The 19,211-nt window shown below is 40.9% G+C and overlaps 2 protein-coding genes across 8 annotated transcripts in view; one reads left to right on the top strand and one right to left on the bottom strand.

The window, feature by feature from the left end:
* Positions 1-1,658: 1,658 nt before the first annotated feature.
* On the bottom strand, positions 1,659-11,571 carry ATP5PF (ATP synthase peripheral stalk subunit F6). 5 transcript variants are annotated; one of them, XM_028115262.2, is made up of 5 exons: positions 11,183-11,247; positions 10,474-10,719; positions 7,478-7,654; positions 2,398-2,561; positions 1,659-1,833 (listed from the first exon to the last, which is right to left on the bottom strand). In XM_028115262.2, the coding sequence occupies exons 3-5, from the start codon at positions 7,639-7,641 to the stop codon at positions 1,796-1,798; spliced, it is 366 nt and encodes a 121-aa protein (XP_027971063.1). In that variant the 5' UTR covers positions 7,642-7,654; positions 10,474-10,719; positions 11,183-11,247; the 3' UTR covers positions 1,659-1,795. The 5 variants fall into 5 exon arrangements, with proteins under 5 accessions (XP_027971063.1, XP_027971055.1, XP_027971048.1 ...); XM_028115254.2 differs by having other exon boundaries at positions 10,519-10,719; positions 11,183-11,246; XM_028115247.2 differs by lacking the exons at positions 10,474-10,719; positions 11,183-11,247 and adding an exon at positions 11,312-11,571.
* GABPA (GA binding protein transcription factor subunit alpha) overlaps positions 11,295-19,211 on the top strand; it is a 32,047-nt gene continuing 24,130 nt past the window's right edge. The window contains exons 1-2 of one of the 3 annotated variants that reach the window (XM_028115222.2): positions 11,295-11,393; positions 18,138-18,240. In XM_028115222.2, the coding sequence (XP_027971023.1) occupies positions 18,164-18,240 (77 nt within the window). In that variant the 5' untranslated portion in view covers positions 11,295-11,393; positions 18,138-18,163. Of the gene's footprint in view, positions 11,394-11,717; positions 11,906-18,122; positions 18,241-19,211 lie in introns of those variants that run through there. The other 2 variants (XM_028115212.2, XM_028115231.2) reach the window with 2 other exon arrangements.

Below are 19,211 nucleotides of genomic sequence, written 5' to 3'. Positions count from 1 at the left end.
AGTTCTCTGTACTTTTCAACTCAGATTTCCTCTTAAGAATGCTAGTCAGATTGGATTCAGGCCCACCCTAAAGACCCAATTTTTACTTAATCCCCTTTAGAAGTCCTATTCCCAAATACAACCACATTGTGAGGATCTGGGGCTTAGGATTTCCGCAAATGAATTTTAGGGGAACACACTTCAACCTGTAACACCAGGCATGGGAGAAAAGCCATTTTCAGCACTAAGGCCTAGAAGGTTGAGGTTGCTTGTGACAAACATCTAAGGTGTTAAGTCCAGGATAAGGAGTGCACTGGCCGACCAAAGTGGCGGAGAAGGGCTGGAGTTGCAGAGTCGTGGCAGCCTCACCAGAGAGGAAGGGGCTCTGCAGATAAGGGCTTTCACATCCAGCTGGAAAAAAAGGCACTTTCCGGGTCAGAAGTTAGTAATAAAAGCCTTATGATGTAGGGCAGGGGACTAAGGTACTTAACACAGTGTTCTTATAGTCAATCACAAACAGAATCCTTATGTTTACAGAATGAAGAGACTGGGATGTCCCAACAAACTCCAAATAGTTGCAAGACAGATTTTTACAAAGTGTATGAGAAAGTAGGTGTGAAATTATAAAAGGTAAAATAACTAAACCAAGTGGGGGAAGTGAGGGGAGTATAAGGGAGGTGAAGCGTGTGCTGACAAGGGTCAGGCCCTTCTCTAGACGGGCAGTTGCACTATGGACTCCAAGGCACCTCGCCTGCCACAGGTGGGTGTTGTTTCGGTGGAAGTTAGAGAAAAGACCTGAGCAACTAGTCTTCAATTACCTTACCATAATCAAACATCAAATTGTTTCAATATCTACAATTATTTAAATAAACGTAGTTGAAGTGAACTGTCATTGCTTAGCATCATTTGAAGAAACTGGGCTGTTTCTTCCTACTGCTTTCCCCAATTCCAATTCTGCACATCTTACTGGTTTAATCACAGCTATTATCATTAGGAAATATTTATAGGTCTTTTGGAAAAGGTATTCCTAAGTGGGTCTGATTTCAGCTAGACTGGCACAACACAGTAAAAATCTATTCTTTTGAAATGAGCTAAATGAGCCATCTACAGTAACTGAGATTTTGACATGCCTGTTAGGTCACCTATCCAGTGCATTATTTGCTGGGTCTTCCATCACTTGGGCAAAACCACACCATATGGCTTCATCTTTCAAAGGAGTTCCTTTGGAGAACCCCCACCCCACTCTCAGCTTTCCTTCCGCTGTCTGTGGAGCACAGTACTAGCCTCTGATCATAAACTGCAAGGGAAGAGAGGGCCCCGGGCTATTAGGATAAAAGCAGTTAGTATTTGAGGAGATGGTAGTTAAAACACAATGGATGCTCCTGTTTATGTTCAAACTTAACTTGAGTTTCCTGGAAAAGTTATAATAAAAGGTTTATAAGCCATTTCTTTATATTCTGGGAGCGGATGTAACATCCTTCTGCAGCAAACATTCCTTAGGTCAGAGTGGCTCTCCTCAGGAAGTCTCCACGAATAAAAGGTAGCCCTGCACAGACTAGAGTCTGGCCGGTTATGGGCAAGTTGTAGCCAATTTATCCAAGGTCTCCACCTGATTCATTGTAACTAAATGGGAGGATTTAAAAATGATGCCGAGACACAAAATTCAATACACTCAACTGTACGCCCAACATCACCAAATAATTTATTTGGAATCAGAATTAAAAGAACACTTGACAGCTGAGAAATGTATGTTTATTCTGATACAGTTGTACAACTAATCTAGGACAAGTTACCAAATAAATTTTACATTCTTTCTTCAGGACTGGGGTTTTTCGATGACTTCAAATTTAGGATCTAAGAAAAGGAAAAAAAAAGGTTCAGGCTTAGCCATATTGCAGTAAAATGCATTACATAGAAGGCTTTAATATTTAACTTATCAATCTTCTGATTTTTTTTAGTGAATACTGTTTTTAAACACCTACATGGAAACATAACAATTGCTAAAGATTTATTCAGCACTTACTATAAACCAGGCTCCCTATTAACTGATCTCACATACATTATGTCATTTAATTACAACCACCACAAAGAAGATATAATTCTCCCCAAAGATCAGGTGACAAACAGTCACCAGTTAACCAGTTAACTATCCAAGATCACACACTTCATAGGTGATCTTGTTAAGATTCAAGATCAGGGAGTTTGATTTCAGAACCCCACCATTTAACCTGTTATATGATCTCCTATACCAATGGCAAACATTTATACCAGAGCTTCTCATGCAAACGTCACTGTCCTAATAAATTTACGTGTGATTGTCATTTAATCCTCTGAACAATCCAAGTAAGTATAAAGTAGAAATATGCTCAACTTAAAATAATCTCCCACAAGACTGAATCCATGATTAAAAACACTTACCTTCAAATTTGAAGTCCGGGAACGTATTCATGTCTGCTTTACCATACATTTGCTTAAGCTTAAAAAGCTCCCTCTCTAGGTCTTGCTGGTACTCTGGGCCAATATCAACGGGTCCTCCAGATGCCCTGTTGTGTAAACGAGCTGGTAAAAACTCATCTTGTACACTAGTTTACAAAAACAAAATTACTTTTCACCATCAAGTTTCAATATATCTTTTAAAAGTATTCACATGGGACAAACACTCTTTCTGAAAAAAAGTATATCCATTTGAATTTTTTTTTTTTAAAGATTTTATTTATTTATTTGAGAGAGAGAGAATGAGAGATAGAGGAGAGCACGAGAGGGAAGAGGGTCAGAGGGAGAAGCAGACTGCCTGCCGAGCAGGGAGCCTGATGTGGGACTCGATCCCGGGACTCCAGGATCATGACCTGAGCTGAAGGCAGTCGCTTAACCAACTGAGCCACCCAGGCACCCTATCCATTTGAATTTCAACTCAAACTTTTTTTATGATGTTTCACATAAACAAGGCAACTTCAAACTTCTAACATGCAAGGTTTGGATTATCAAGGATGTTTATTAAGTCAGAATCTCTTGAGGTCTAAGTTGCTGTAAGATATGATGGTTAAGTCCATGGGCTCTTGGAGTCAATGACTGCTTCTGCTTGAATCTGCTCTATAATGTATTAAAACTGCATAAACTGGAGCAAGGCATGAAGTGCTCTAAAATTTTAGTTTCCACATCTAAAACTAAAGGTCCTACCTAATGGTGGTGTTATGAGAATTAGAGAGATAATGCACATGTACTACTTAATATAGGACCTGGCACATAGTGAGATGACATAGTGGTCAATAAAAGTGTTATCTCTTTTTATTACCTGATTTAAATCAGCCATCACTAAATGGCTTCTAAAAGGTCTCAGCAAAAAATTTCCTACCTCAGAGATTTTGCTGTATAGGAAAAAAAATAACATGTTTAGAAACATTTGTGCTGTAAGAGTTATTGATAAACTTCAGGGCACATGGGTGGCTCAGTTGGTTAAGCAACTGCCTTCGGCTCAGGTCATGATCCCGGAGTCCCAGGATGGAGTCCTGCATCAGGCTCCCTAGTCAGCAGGGAGTCTGCTTCTCCCTCTGACCCTCTCCCCTCTCATGCTTTCTCCCCCTCTCCCTCTCTCTCCCCCAAATAAATAAATAAAATCTTTAAAAAGAAAAGTTATTGATAAACTTCAAAGACAGACTATCAAACAGCTACTCAAGCTGAAGAGAACGCACTTTTGCTGAGCTAATTGGGAAAAATTTCATCTTAAAAAGGTGGCATATGTGACAAATCATTCATTTGGGTCAGATTTTAATTTCATACATTCTAAGACTGAAAAAGCAAAGATATGGAGGTAATAAAGATCTAGCTGTATGTGGAGAACATAAGCCATCTAGATGGAAAAGCCAGCAGGACCCAGGTCATGAGAGGCCTGGAATGTTAAGTCTGGGAGTTTGTATTTTATTTACTAAGGAATAAAATGACAACATTAGAGTTGTGCTTTGGGAAGATAAATATAGCATCACAGACCAGCAGTGGGGCCAATGAGATGTAACTAATTCTTTGCGTAAATTCTGTTTGTCATGTTACTGCCTGCCTACCAATGAACAATAAACTTTTTAAGTGAGAATTCCAGGAAGGGTAATAATATTTTCACATATGACTATGATAAAAGTATAGGGCCTTACTTATGTTACAGAATTTCCACAAAAAATACAGAAACAGCTCTAATTTAAGAACTTGTTAATGTTTGTTGTCATGGACCCAATTTTCTTCTAGATCAGCCCATGCAATAGAACCTTCTATAATGACAAACATGCTCTGTTATCTACACTGTCTCATAAGGTAGCTACTAGCAAAATCTGGCTAGTGAGCACTAGAAATGTGACTAAAGTGACTGAGGAACTGAATTTTTATTCATACTTAATTAATTATAATTAGATTTCCATAGTCACATGTGGATAATAGCTAATGAAACAGACATTGCAGGTCTAGATAAGAGCCTTCAACCAGATACTTTAATGACTGTCTTCCAGCTCTGGGACCACAAGTTTAGAAACTGCTTTGAGAGGAGCCAGCCAGTCTCACCAATATACTGGTTACTTTTTTTTTTTTTTAAAGATTTTATTTATTCATCTGAGACACAGAGATAGAGAGAGAGAGAGAGAGAGAAGACAGAGCCTGAGCAGGGAGAGAGGCAGAGGGAGAAGGAGAAGCAGGCTCCCTGCTGAGCCAGGAGCCCGATGTGGGGCTCGATCCCACGACCCTGGGATCATGACCGGAGCTGAAGGCAGACGCTTAACCATCTGAGCCACCCAGGCGCCCCAACCAATATACTGGTTACTGATAGATGATGGCTGTTTTAACTTTAATATGTACTCTTCTGAAAAAGAGGCAAGGTATCACCTATCTCCTCAACTGTCTCCCAGCCCATCTTACTACATCCCCAGAACTTAGCATGGTGACCAGAACAAAGGAGACACTCAAAAGATACTTGTTTATTTGACTTAAAACATACTGAAGATTTATTCAGCACTTACTCTAAACTAATTTGTTGAATCACTCAATTTTAATAACATCCTATGAAACAGTGCTGTTATTATCATCCCCACTTTACTATGAATAAGGTACAGAGGTTAAATAACCTGCCCAAGGTCACAGCACTAGTAAGTGTCAGAGCTGCATTCCAGGCCAGAATCCATGCGCAGAACACTTCTCCACACCATATGCACAAATGAATGAACCATAGGCTCCTTAGACTGAGTACACCTCAGAGACACCTGGCTGTCTCAGTGGGTAGGGCATGCAACTCTTGAGGGTCCTGAGTTTGAGCCCCACGTTGGGTGTAAAGTTTACTTTGAAAAAAAATAAGAAGAGTTCACCTCAGGATTGACTTACTGGATAGCTGAAGTACAAACAGCATCAATACTAAGACACTAAAATACCTCTGGACAGGAGACACTCACATTCCCCAACCAGCCCTGCTCATCTGCTTACTGAACATTGTGATTTTAGACAAATTCTAAACTTTTAGCCTTGTTTTTCTCAAATATAAAATGAGGATAAGCTCTGTAAGATTGTTGTCAGAATTTCATTTTAATCCCTTTGCTCTCTCCCTCCTTAGTTTTTGAGAAGGACAAAACCTTTCTGTTAGTTGCCCAGTCTCAAAGTCTCAGAGTTCTTTAACGGTTCCCTCTCCTCTGTCTCTCCACCAGATAACCAAGACCAGTTCTCAGTCTCTCAGTGTCTTGACTGTCACTTTTATATTACCACTGCTATAAAGTAAGATTCTCATCAACCAATACTTGGATTATTACATTTTCCTACCCTGTCTTCCTTTTCTACTTATTGCAATTGTTGTAATACTGTGATTAAATTACCCTAATAGAGTACTCTTAATCTTGTTCCACCCCCACCATCCTGCTCAGAAACCTTTAATTCCTCATCAGTTCCTATCATATGACACCTAATTGCCCACCTATAATCAAGGCCTCTCCTAAGCCCCTCATTTCAAACCCATTCCTGTTCTTACTGCTCCCTACGCTCCCCGTATACCCTACAGTCCTGAGAAACAGCATGACACAATTTCCCAAATATACTTTGTGGTTTCAAGTTCTCATGCCTTAGCTCACACCATTCTTTCCTCCTAGAAGATGTCCTCCGCCCACTCCCATTTATCTGTCTGAACTTCACACCAATTGTTCACAACCTGAGGGAGACTGCTAGGTATGGATGTCTACTGATGGCCTTCCATGGGTTTGAGAACACTTTCAAGCTATAAGCAAAATCATGTGAGTAAATTCTTCACTTTTTTTAAACTGAGAGGATAATCCATAGCTATCCATATTCTCAAAAGGGATAAAGGACCCCAAACAGTGCTTTCAAAGCCAAAATAAAAACAATCACTCTCGCAAGCTACCTTCCAAACTGCCTCCAGCTAGAAAGGAGCATTCCTTCATGTGAACTCCCCAAGCACTGACTCGTGTCACTACCTCAGCTCTAATCCATTTTACCTTATACATTACTTTATACATACCTGTAAGCTTTCTACACTTAGATTTCAAGATTATGGAAATGCAATATGGCTTCTTTCTGTGGCCCACCAGTTAATACCCAGTGCTTTGCACATGCTAGACAACTAAATAAAACAGAACACCGAACTGATGTATGTTACTTTTCCTAAGATTTGGGGGTTGAATTTCATGGCTAAGGTCATCATTTATCTCCAAAACTGTGTGGTTCTGCAATCATGTTTATCCCAAACTTGCTTTATGCCATTTCTGTCTTTTGTCCTTTGATCTTCCCAAAAATATGTAACTATGCAAATAGCATTAAAGAAAAAAATGCTGTGGGGGCGCCTGGGTAGCTCAGTCATTAAGTGTCTGCCTTCGGCTCGGGTCATGGTCCCAGGGTCCTGGGATCGAGCCCCGCATCGGGCTCCCTGCTCAGCGGGAAGCCTGCTTCTTCCTCTCCCACTCTCCCTGCTTGTGTTCCCTCTTTTGTTGTGTCCCTGTCAAATAAATAAATAAATAAATCTTTAAAAAAGAAAGAAAGAAAGAAAGAAAGAAAAAAAATGCTGTGTTCGTACATTCCCCCCCAAATCATGATGTCACAGAAAGGCCACTAAATTAAGAGTTAGAATATTTTGATGTTTTTCCTCTGATTAGTTTTATGACTTTGGGCTAATTAATGTCTAAGGGACTTAGTTTTTTCAAATATAGTTCCTAAATGATTTCCAAGATCCCATGTGCTTCTAAGAACTGACTCCACTTTATAATAAATGACATTATAATAACGATACATCTAAAATGACAATAGATTTAATGGAATTCTCCCTTGGAACCCATATAAGGAAAATAAAATTTGGGACTTAACATCAAGATTTTTATCTTCTTTTAGAGCACCTAATGAACCTCCATACCAGGGATCAGCTCAGTAAAGATCTCAGACACTTTGAAACACCAAGTAATTTTTACCCCCATCTCAAAACTTACATACTTTTAATATTTATATTTACACCATGGTTGATTATCTACCCACTTACTGTCGCTTAGTTCTGTATTCTCTAATCTTGTCCACGAAGAGTTTCTGTACAGGATCAAGTTCCTTATTAAATGCCACTGCTGTAACACCAATGTTCCTCCTCAAATGAACTGAGACTGCAGACCGAATGAGAGAGGAGAACCTGAAGAGCCTCTGAAGAATCATGGTGATTCTGTTTCTGAAAACAAGCACCAGAATGTTAATATACTTTAAAATACATATAATTGTAAAACACCTCTAAATATATCACATAGTGGGAATCTAACTCCACTAACTGCTACAGAACTCAATCATAAATCATACCAGAACTCACTAAATGCTAAGAACAGTCAGTCACTGGACCAGAGCTCCCTTCCCCTCACCACTCCCCACTGTAAGTTTTTTGCTTCTTAACCAAAAGGCCCTGGGACCTAGGAGCAGTTAGGAACAAATCAGGCCTGTGCGCTGGGTTAAATGCAGAAAGAAAGCAAAAATCCGGGATGAGGTGTTTCTTCTCCATAAACTTAGTCTTGGACCACATGGCATAGTTGAGGTAGGATGTTAGAAAACTGCCCATCCAAGGCAGAAAAGAACACTGGCCCCCAAATTAACGTGCCAGTTTTCCCTGACCCCCTCAAAAGGCCAAAAGGGAGCTGAGCAGAGACTGGAGATAATCTGTGCCTCAGCCAGGATTGATAGCCTGGAAGTTTCTACTTCACAGGCCCCACAGCAGGGGAAACTGCTGTCTGTTACAACTGCAGGATTCCAGGCATTCAAGAATAGTTTAACAACCACATCTAAGTCCAAAAGAACCAGCCCAAGGGAGCCCACCAACAAGAGAGAATCAAGCGGTACAACCTAATCAATAAAACAATGAAAAATAAGGACTTAAAGATCTCCAAGTCCTTAGACTTCCCAAAACTAAAATACATGATTTTCTAACTAAAACACTTCAGCAGATAAAACAGAAGACAATCTCAGTTGAGATCTCATTTAGTATTATGAAAGATCAAATGCAAAAAAAAATTCCAAATTACAATACATGCAAACAAGAATTCCCAAAGAAAAGGAATAGACAAGGAAGCCATAATTAGAGAAGAAATTTCCCTCAGGTTAAGAAAGATGCTGTCTATTAAACAGAGTTTACTCAACCTTATGTTGGATGGGAATAAAAGATTCACACCTATATAGCTTGGTAAAATTTCTAAAATCACACTAACATGATTCCCATGGCGTTCCAAAATTACCTGTTAATAATAATCATTGTCATCCTGACACTGAACTTCTGTTAAAGTGCTCAAAGTGTGGTCTGTGGACCAGCAGTGGTATACGAATCATTACTGAAACTTTTATAGCAATTTGACATAGTAATATATATTTGTTGAATAAATCAGTTTGTATTTGTGTGTCTTCACCCTACTGTCTTTCATCTAATTTTTCCAGTAACTCATTTTTATTGTATTCTTCCAAAGTAGCTGCAAGGGTTGGGGGAAAAAATGGTCCTCTACCACTAAGAGTTTGAGAAGCACTAAGTTAGAAGACTGTAGAGTAGCACAGTGGTTCTTGAGTAGGGGTGGCAGTATCCCCCAAGAGATAGTTGACATTTTTGACATTTTGGTTGTCCTGACTTGTCCTGACTTGGATGTTACTTGCCCCTAGTGGGTAAAGGCCAGGGATATAATAACAATCACAAAGATAATAACCGCCTTCCCACAACATAGAAATATCGGGTCCAAAATGTCAATAGTGCTAAGGTTGAGAAGCCCTGGACCCGCACATAAAAACCACCAAAAGAAGAGAACAAACTTGAGGGCTGATGGAGGGAGGTTGGGTTGGGGGATGGGCTAGATGGATGATAGTTATGGGGGAGGGCACTTGTTATGATGAGGACTAGGTGTTGCATGTAAGTGATGAATCACTGAATTCTACTCCCGAAACCAATATTGCACTGTATGTTAACTAGAATTTAAATAAAAACTACCAAAAGAACTCCCATAATAAACAAAATATCCTTCACCTACCAGGATGAAAGCAAGCTATCTAAAGAAATTAAAGAATTCACCATATATCACACTTACACCTCATCAGAGAAATATACTTGAGAAGACTACAAGCAAACAACAAATAACCTTAAGGTGCTACTTACTCTCATTCCCATTTTACATACACAGAAACTAAGGCTTAGAGATTAAGTATGTGGCCCAAGGTTACACAGTAGAATCTGACTGGACACAGACCTATTTTAAAAATTGTGCTACTCAAGGTATATTTTCCCTTCTGGAAACTTAAGGACATGCTAACAGTAACCAATAAGGTCACCTAACATTTGTTCAGCCCAAAATACTTTGCAAAGCACTGACATATATATTCTCTTTGTACCATTAGGGTAATACTGTTAATAATTAGAGGAAAGTGTTCTTATCCCTCCTTTATAGGTAATAAAACCATGTCTAAGGAAAGTTATTACATTGCCCATATTCCCACAGTTAATTTGCTCCGACTCTTGCAAAAATTGTGTTATTCCTACTCGGTAAAATCCATTTTCATTTTTTCAATTTCTATCATCTACTTTTTTTTTAAGTAAGCTCTACACCCATCGTGGGGCCTGAACTCACCACCATGAGATGAAGAGTTGCATGCTCAATCGACTGAGCCAGCCAGCCACCCCTCTATCATCATCTAAGTATTAATGATTTCCAAATCACGTCTCTAATTTTGGCCTTTTCCCTGAACCCCAAATCCATACAACCAACAGGTCTCTTCCCTTCATAAGTCCTCAAATTCAACTTGTCTAAAAAATGAACACATAATCTATCAAAACTTGTTCCTTCTCTTTTATTCCCTTTTGTTTTTTCACTGATTAACATAGGAGTGTCCACTATCAGTCCACTGTCACGCAGAAGATACGTTATTACACAGCTAGGTGTAAAATGCCAAGTGTGGTTAAGTTCTCTAATCAAGTACTATGGGGTGCCACGAGAAGCCAACAGCAAGAAAGGGTACACATGCGCAGAGAACCTGTGCTGAGGGTGGGCGGTTCTCCAGTTAACGGAGATGACTGACCAGCCACAGATGAGTCCTTTCGCCGCCTCTTCCGTGCATATTCCTGAGGTCAATCCACAACCCGCCTAAACGACCCGTTCTCTTTCTTCTCCTGGAAACCCTGTTTTGTCCCGCCTGCGAACTTTGGCCTCACCCCTAGTTCAAGCACCCTCTTGGCCCCCAGTCAACATCTCGTTTCTTGGCGTTGAGGTGTAGGATGTGCTGCGAAATGAGTGGAAAACAAAGCTGCACTATTTTTAGGTGGAATGCAAACTTTTAAGATTACTATCACCCATTTCCCTCATTCTGCCTTAAGCAGCTGGGCACAATCTCCCGTGCGCCCCGATAGGGCAGGCCAGGCTGCAGACCCGCCCTAAGGGAATGACCTTGGGCTGCCCCAGCTGGGCCGCGGGCCCATGAATCCCTGGTCTCCCTGCCTCCCGTGCCACCCAGGTTTGCCCTAAGAGCAGGTATTGCCAGGCCTGAATACCGAGTCCACCGCAAACTTCAAGGCCTAAAAGCGGCGAGGTCAACAGTGACCCTGGGCCAGGCGGTGAAGGTGCCCGGGACAGAGGGCTACTCTGTTCTCCTGAAGGACAGAGGTACTAGGCAGCCCAGGCGCCATAAGAAACCCAGAATCTTGAGTCCCAAGAGGCCAAGCTAGTCTAGCTACCCTCCCAGTCACCTTGCACTCAGTCCCGAGCTGCCAGAGCCTCCGCGGCCGCGACCGTTCTACTTCCGGCCCTGGCTCCGCCCCCACCCGCCCGCCATCGCAATGCATTATGGGCCGCCGTTTCAGTCGGTCGACACTCACCGGACAGGAAACGTCTCGGAGGCGGTCTACGACCGGACGGCTCTAGGTGAGACAGAAGCTAAACAGGAGGAGGAAGTAGAGGGTAAGTGCTTCCGGGTCCCTTGGCGAAGCCTCCGCCATCTTTCCTTCGCCTAACTTGACCGGCTGTCTTTTTAGCTCCTGGAAGCTTTCATGTGTACGCATGCGCACTTTGACTGGCCTTTTCCCTAGTTCAATTCTCCCGGACCCAAGTCAATATCCTGTTCTTTGGGGTTGTTCAGGTGTATGATTATGCCCGGAAAGTCAGAGTGTAAAACAAAGCCGGATTGGGGCGTTGGGCTCTTGTGTGCCTCGTGAGCCTCCGTTGCCTCGGGCGTTCGTTTCGCGCAACCTGCTGGGAGTTGTAGTCCCGGACCCGGGGGTGCCTGGGAGGCGGGAGGGGGGGTTGGAGTTTCTCAGCGCCGATTCCGCGGGAAGGGCCCAGGGGCCTCACACTTCGAATCGCGGGAGCTGCGGGTCTTACTGGGAGAGACGCTGCACGTGGAGCCCGCGCCCCTGCTGTTCTTAGCCGGCTCTGGAGCGCGGGTGGGGGCCACGGGGCCGATTCCGGAGCGGGTGAGTGCGGCCGCGGGGGAGGAAGGGAGCGCGGGCCCGCGCGGGCCGGCCTCGTTCCGGGGCCTTCTCACCCACAGCGGCCCCCCCGCGGCCGCCTCTGTGTTTTGTTTCCGCTGGTCCCCGGCGCTGTGACTCCCATTTCCGTTCGTGGAGACTTGAGGGAGCCGGGTGGGGAGGGGCGGGTGAGGCAGTGCGGGGAGCGGAGGGGAGGGGCGCGCGGCGCGGGGCCCTGGGAAACCGCGCGCCCCCGGGCCCCGGGCCGCCCGTGTCACCCTTCGCTGCTCCCTTCCCTTGCTGTCCCCTCTTCGCCTGTCCGCCGCTGCCGCGGTCGGGATGAGATCCTGACGCCCCCGGGATTTCAGAGGAATGTGCAAAACCAGTCTCCTCGCCAACTCAGCGTTGCGCTCTCACTCCATCTCAGTCTTTCTAGAACTGCCCCACAGTTGCATCAAGGCCATTTATTAATGTATATGGTGTCAGTAGGGGTTTATTTTAGAAACGAGGAAGTAAGAGAAGGGGAGAACGATGGGTTAATGTAGCTTGCCAACATTTTTAGTATTTTGTGTACTGGAAGATAAATCGTTTGTGCGTGTTTGCAGTGTCTTTAGTGATCCTAGTTTGATTAGGTTAATAGCAAGGAGAACAGTGCCTAATATTGCCTTGCAAGATGATGAGTAGTGATTTAGAAATAGTGTCCACTTCATAAATAGTTTTCCACTAACGAATTCTACTAGCAGGAATTCCAGGTCTGACTCATGGGAGGAGCAAAGATTTAGAAAGGTTCCCAGCAGCAAAGAGCTGGGCAGAGATAACATTCCTAGGTACTGTGTTGTCTTAAGCTTAAGAAGAAATTGGTCAGCTCTTTAGGAGCAACGTTAGGGGAATAACCTGTCTGTCTCGGAGTTTTGGTCCAGGTTTTCCAAGCTTTTTTTTTTAAAGACATATTCTGACACTAGGTGGTCATAAGGCGTTTTTACCTGAATTGCATATATGCGTGCCATGAGGGATATATAGTGTTGAAGTAACAAAATAAGGAGCTAAATGTTAAATTGAGGTGAATCATAAGACCATGGGGAGGCTGGATCCTAAATTAAAACTGTTGTGTTAAATCTCTCTCCAACTTTTATTTATAAAACTTTAAATCCACATGGAAAACAAATTATATGGTGAAAACCTCCCCGGGCGGGGGGGGGGGGGGGGGAGGTGGTCACCAAGTGTTAACCTTTCTCCACACTTGCTTTCTCACTCTCTACACACACAGATGTATGTACTTTATTTTTTCTTAACTGTTAATTTTATTTTTAAAAACAAAAATGTATTTTAATTTCTCGTGATATTCAAAAGTATTTATCTTGGGAAAATGTGCTGTCAGTCTTGCAGGTACTCCCATACTATACTTCTGTTTAGGAATCCTATATTTTCCTTAATTGGGCAAAGTTGTCCTAACTTCTGTAAACTAATAATGCATTCCAATGAAGAAATACAGTCCTCAAATTTGTCTGTGGCTTCGAAAGAGAATGTTATAAACATACTGTATTTTAAAGAAAACTAGCCTTTCTAGGAATTTTTAGTTAATTTGTATGCATTTTGTGAAGTGTTCTGAACCCCAGGTTAGATTTAATCTAGGAGAAACCAGGGCATCAGGGGGCAGCCCTTAGGTGAAGAGGCTCCATTTTCTTAGGTATTGACATAGAATTCTGGAAAATTGGTTCCAGAAAAAAAGCTAAGACCCACTCTGATATCAAAGATTTGGATTTTGGATAATTTCCCAAACCTCTCCACTGCTTCTCTAGACTAGATTTAGAGTGAGCGAGAAAGATGAATTCAGAGACCGTGAGTAACGTGATTTTTTTTCCAAAAGTGTGTAAGGCTCATTTTTTGCTTTATTGGGCACCTTGTGGGCAACTAATCTGTAACTTTTTTTGGAAGATCACAGGATAAATTTCTTTTAAACAACTCCATGTTTTAGTGCTTCTATTAAGTCCAGCTACGGTTATCCCTGCTGAGAAGCCTGTAGGGCCATTTCTCAGCTTCTGGTCACTTCCTCATTTCTATTTTTCCATAATTCCCAGAAATTTCACTTGTTTTCTAATTTTTCTTTTTTCAAATTGGCTATGGAGGGGCACCTGGCTGGCTCAGTTGGTAGAATGTGTGGCTCTTTTTTTTTTTCCCCCCAAGAGCGTGTGACTCTTGATCTGAGGGTCATGAGTTCAAGCCTTAGGTTGGGCGTGGAGCCTACTTAATTAAAAAATAATAAGTAAGTAAATAATGGAGGTAAGAGTGGATGATGGGTTAAGGCCTGAAAATAAAACATAAGTGATCTTTTTTTTTTTTTTAAGATTTATTTATTTATTTTAGAGAAAGAGCTGGGTGTTGGGAGGAGGGAGTCAGGCAGAAGGAGAGAGAGAATCCACGGACTCTTCACTGAGCTAGAGCCCGCTGTGAAGCTCGATCCCAGGACCCTGAGATCATGACCTGAGCGGAAACCAACAGTCGGCCACCCAACCAACTGAGCCACACAGATTACTCATAAGTAATCTTTTTTAAGTGTTGTTCTTCTCTAAACCTTATTCTGTTTCTCCCTTTTCCTATAGGGAATAATTTTTATGATTGTGTGTGTATACATTATTTTTTTTGTTTCTACCTGCTAATAAAGTTTCCTAGCATGTGCTGCTTTCTTACCATGGAACTCATACTGGTTTCAGCTTCCAGCTATCACCAACAAAGCTGTCCTGAACATCCTACTATCATTCAGTGTGAAAATGTCTGTAATGCTTACCTAAGGGCAATATTGCTGAGTCATAGATACAGGCATACTTGAGCAAGTGCTGCTAGATTTTTTTTCCAAAATAGCTACACTCCTGTCTGTACCCCATCACTAGCGGCAGAGGATTTTTACATCCTCACATCCCTACTAACACTTCTATAGTCAAATTTCTAATTTTTTCCATACACACATCAACACACATGGTATAGAGTTATAGTTATTTGTTTTAAATTGCGTTTTGGGGGGGTGATTTGAATTTGAGCACTTCATATCCTTGGCTGTTTTACTTTTCTTTCATGTGAATTTCCTTTTCCTGTGCTTTACTTTTGTAATATGTCCTGACTTTTTTGAGGTTATCAACTTGCAGGAATTTGTTGTCTAATATTCCAGTTATTATTCCCTTGTCACTTTTGAATATTGGAAATATATTTTTCCACTCTGTAGCCTGTCTGTTGAACATAAATCTTAATTTTTATGTAATGAAATCCATCAGTTTTTGTCCTTGGAGTTTTTATGTTTGTAATTTTATTCAAGAAATCTTTTCTATCCTAGATTGCAAAAAAATCCCCACCATTTTCTTCTATTAGCTTTATAGTTTTACCTTTCATGCTTAAGCCTTGAAGGCATCTGGAGCCAATTTTATCTGATGTGTAATAGCACTTATAGCTTTTATTTTTTCAACACATATTAATGGAATTCCAACTAAGGGTAAGGCACCATTTTAAGTACTTTGTATACATCTGTAAACAAATATCCTTAAGTTGTCCTGTAAGGTAGGTCCCTACTGGGCCATCAGTTGTTTTGCAGTAGTTCTCAGTATGAATTCCACAATTTTATACATAGCATCAGTTAAGGGATAGGCTTTACTGGGGAAAGGGAAGATTCAAATAGTCCAAAGTCAACAAGAAAAGTCCTTAATCCTTTCACCATCCAAAATAAAAGTCTGCTGGGGCCTAGGCAGTCTGCTGCGTGTGCATGTTGTGTATCCACCCCCATCCCCTTACTGTTCTTCCTTTTTATAGGGCAGGTGTGAGAGCAACCTTGATAATGTGGGGAAAATCCGACCATTTTATACCAGACAGTCTGGATTTAGGTGCCAGCTGTTTAGGGACTAACTTGTCAGAAAACCTGCTCCTCAGCTGCTGGAGACTGTGGGACCTAAGGAGAGTTACAGCCCTTCTAAAGTGGGAAAGAAGATACTTTTCTAGTACTACTTTGTGACAAATTACTATACATTTAGTGGCTTAAATATACCATCAATTATATACAGTTCTGGAAATCGAGTGTGAAATGGGTCTTTCCGGCCTAAAATCAAATATTAGCAGAACTTTGTTTTTTCTAGAGATTCTAGGAAAGAATTTGTTTCTTTTTTCAGCTTCTAGAGGTTGCCTGTGTTCTTGGCTTGTGGCTCCTTCCCTCCATCTTCAAAGCCAGTCACAGCCAGTTAAATCTTTCTAGCTTTGAATCACTCTGGATCTCTTCAGATTCCCTCTTTCATTTTTAAGGACTCTTGTGATTTTTGTTGGATCCAACTAGATAACCCTGGGTAATCTCTATTTTAAGATCGGCTGGTTAGTAACCCTAATTGCCCTCTGCCATGTAACTTCATATATTCACAAGTTTTGGGTTATTGTGCCTTCCAGAGAGTTTGGTCCCTAGAGAAATTGAGACCTGGCAAAAGTCCTATTTCAGGAAGCTGGCAAAGTCCCTAATCTAGACAAAACCATTTAAGTTCCTGAAGTCACTCTTGGACGATTTGGGTCTTTGTCCTTTGATGATAATAGAACAGAGGAAGAAAGATAATGAGTGCAGAAATTAGTGATAAAGTATGTTAGAGGGACGGGTGCTGTGGCCAAGAAGAAAGAACAAACGGGTAAAGAGGAGGCCGGTTACAGAATTAAATGGGGTGGTCGGGGTATATATACCTCATTGGGAAAAGGAGATTTGAGCAGACATCAAAGAGGTGAGGGATTTCGCCAGGAGGACAGCTGAGGGAAGTAGGTGCCAGGCAGACCGATCAGCAAGACCAAAGGCTGCAGGGCAGGAAGATGCAAGGACTAGCAAGGAGGCTGGTTTAGGAGTGGAAGTCAGGGCAGTAATGGGGTGAGGAGTAGATCTCGTAGGGCCTTGCTGGCCACTGTGAAGTCTTTAGATGTCAGTGTGACCGATATTAATCAAAGGAGCACGATGCTGTAACTTCAGTTTTAAAAAGGATCACACTGGCTGTTCTGTTGACTGAGAATGGACCGTAGTGGGTACGAAGGCACAGAAATAGGAAAACCTGTTAGCAGAGGCTGTGGCAGTATTCCAGGTTAGAGATAGTGGTGGTTCTTGCAATATAGAGCCTATCTTTGAACAAACCACAGTTCAGCCTCACCTAGAATGATGTGTAGTTAGGTTGTTGCACCTAAGGTATGACATGGAACCACATGCAGCCGAGCCTCACTAGCCTCTGGAGAGTTTTCATATGAGGGTAGACTCAAGATTGTTCTGTTGTAAAGATTATAAAGCATTTAAATGCTTGTGCCTGGTGCTCAGGAAATAGTGATTATTGTTATTAGGGATGAATATTGGAAGTCTTCATTTTGTCATATCTTGTAAGTGGGAGACTCCTTTGCAAATAATAGAATACCAGATATAAGTCAAAGAGAGGCACTTAGAAAACTACTCTGGACTGAGACAATACATGGAGTCTAAAGACAAATTCATTGACCAACAATGAGAAGGAACAACCTGGAACTTAACAATTAATACCTCAGAAATGGCCACAAAGAAATACCAATATACACAGCTGTTTTTTGCATTACTTAGCATTTTAAAAATTGTAATTTTGTATCAGTGGTAGTTTAAAGCAGCAGGTAACTTTACATGAGAGAATAAAAAACTGAAATTAGTGGTTTAAAATATATAAAACTACATCTAAAAAATCAAAAAAATTCTAATGTGTAATCAGGGCAATAATAAGCATATCTATAATGATACGTTACTTTATTTTGCTGTTTTAGAATATTGTACTGGCCTTTATAAGATGTAATTTATAACACAAATACTAGCTCTGATTAACTTTGTCACTTTATTATTACAATGCTTTGTAGTAAATTTTGCTACTAAAGTACAGCTTTTAGCTGAACAACTATAATTCATCTCTCTGTTAACTTTTAAGGTGCAGGTTTGAATTCATTTTTAAGACTGAGTTGCTGTAAAGAATTAACATACCTTTCACTTGATTTTGAAGTAACTCATTGACTTAGAATTTGGGCCAGAAAATACCCTAGTAAATACAAAGAAATGATGAAAAAGTCATGTTAGGTTAATGTAAATATCATTTGTGGATTTTCTTTATTATGTAAGATTACTTCCTCTTCTGCTTACCTAACTGATTTTATTTATTGGATTTCTGCTTTTTGTATAGCATTTCTCTTTATTCAGATAATTTCAAAATGTCCTAAGTTTTAACTCTTACAGGACTGAGCTTTTGAAATACTCCAACCATGACTAAAAGAGAAGCAGAGGAGCTAATAGAAATTGAGATTGATGGGACAGAGAAACCAGAGTGCACAGAAGAAAGGTTGGTTTTTTCCTGCATTTACCACTTTTTATAATTATCAGCATAACTACTTAAAATTAAGAATCAAGTCATAGTTTTGGGGAGACTTTTTTTTTCAACTGACCTCAGCATTTTGTGGGATAATGTATTGCTTTTTTACCTTTGACTTAATTGCTTTGTAGCTGGGAGGGAAAGACAGTTTTAAAGTAAAGGTAGTAATAAATATAGCTGATAATGATGAAGCAGTTGATTGTGATGGTTCTTTCCACTAGGGCACGGTTTGATTCTTTTTCCTTTCCTCAGTGCTGGTTACTTTTATTTCAGAAAGAGTTTAATTCACAAACTGAAATAACTTAACAAATATCTATAAGTAACTGCCCTAAACTAGTAGCTGTCAGGAATATATGAATAAGTGAGACAGTAACCTACTCTTACAGAGGCCATGTTGTATTTGAGGCATACAGGTATATGGATAATTATGTGCACAGTACTAAGTATATAGTGCAGTGAAAGGTGTTAGTTTTGGGGATAGTAATGGACTATTACTCCATTAAAGAGGTAGAGCGGTGGTAATGAGTTCAGAATCCAGGGACACAGTCTGGGTAAAAGATTTGAGAGTCAAGAAGAAGCTTGAGGAAGATGATGGCTAATGGTCCTTACGTTTCTCTATAAAGCAGGAGATGAGATAATATGTTGAAAGTAAAAGGCACTGAGTAAGAGGACTTCTGTGGAATAAATGAAGGTTTAGAACAACTCTGTTGAATGGACAAAATCACTAAGGTTGCCAGGGATGCTGAGTGTTGAGAGTCGAGCTGAGATTTAAAACCTTAAAGTTTTAATAGAGCTTTTCAACATGTTTGAGTATGCTTTCTCCTCTCAGTTATCAGATACATATATGTATGTGTGCATGTGTGCTTATACATACATATGTGGATATATTTATGTATACACAAATGGCCCACATATCCTAAAGTGTTTACTGTTTGGCCCTT

This window comes from Eumetopias jubatus, unplaced genomic scaffold, assembly GCF_037043125.1.
Source record: "Eumetopias jubatus isolate StellerSeaLion01/CBP00866 unplaced genomic scaffold, mEumJub1_p1.0 scaffold_1, whole genome shotgun sequence".
Classification (NCBI taxonomy): domain Eukaryota; kingdom Metazoa; phylum Chordata; class Mammalia; order Carnivora; family Otariidae; genus Eumetopias; species Eumetopias jubatus.
The sequence above is the reverse complement of the archived record's forward strand: the minus strand, read 5'-3'. Positions and strand labels throughout refer to the sequence as shown.

What these genes read in the sequence shown, in the direction of transcription:
- ATP5PF (XM_028115247.2), bottom strand. Translation starts at nt 7,641, where the DNA reads ATGATTCTTCAGAGGCTCTTCAGGTTCTCCTCTCTCATTCGGTCTGCA. An exon ending in GAATACAGAACTAAGCGACA is followed by an intron (nt 2,562 to 7,477) that starts GTAAGTGGGTAG and finishes TTTGTAAACTAG; the next exon opens with TGTACAAGATGAGTTTTTAC. An exon ending in CCCGGACTTCAAATTTGAAG is followed by an intron (nt 1,834 to 2,397) that starts GTAAGTGTTTTT and finishes TCCTTTTCTTAG; the next exon opens with ATCCTAAATTTGAAGTCATC.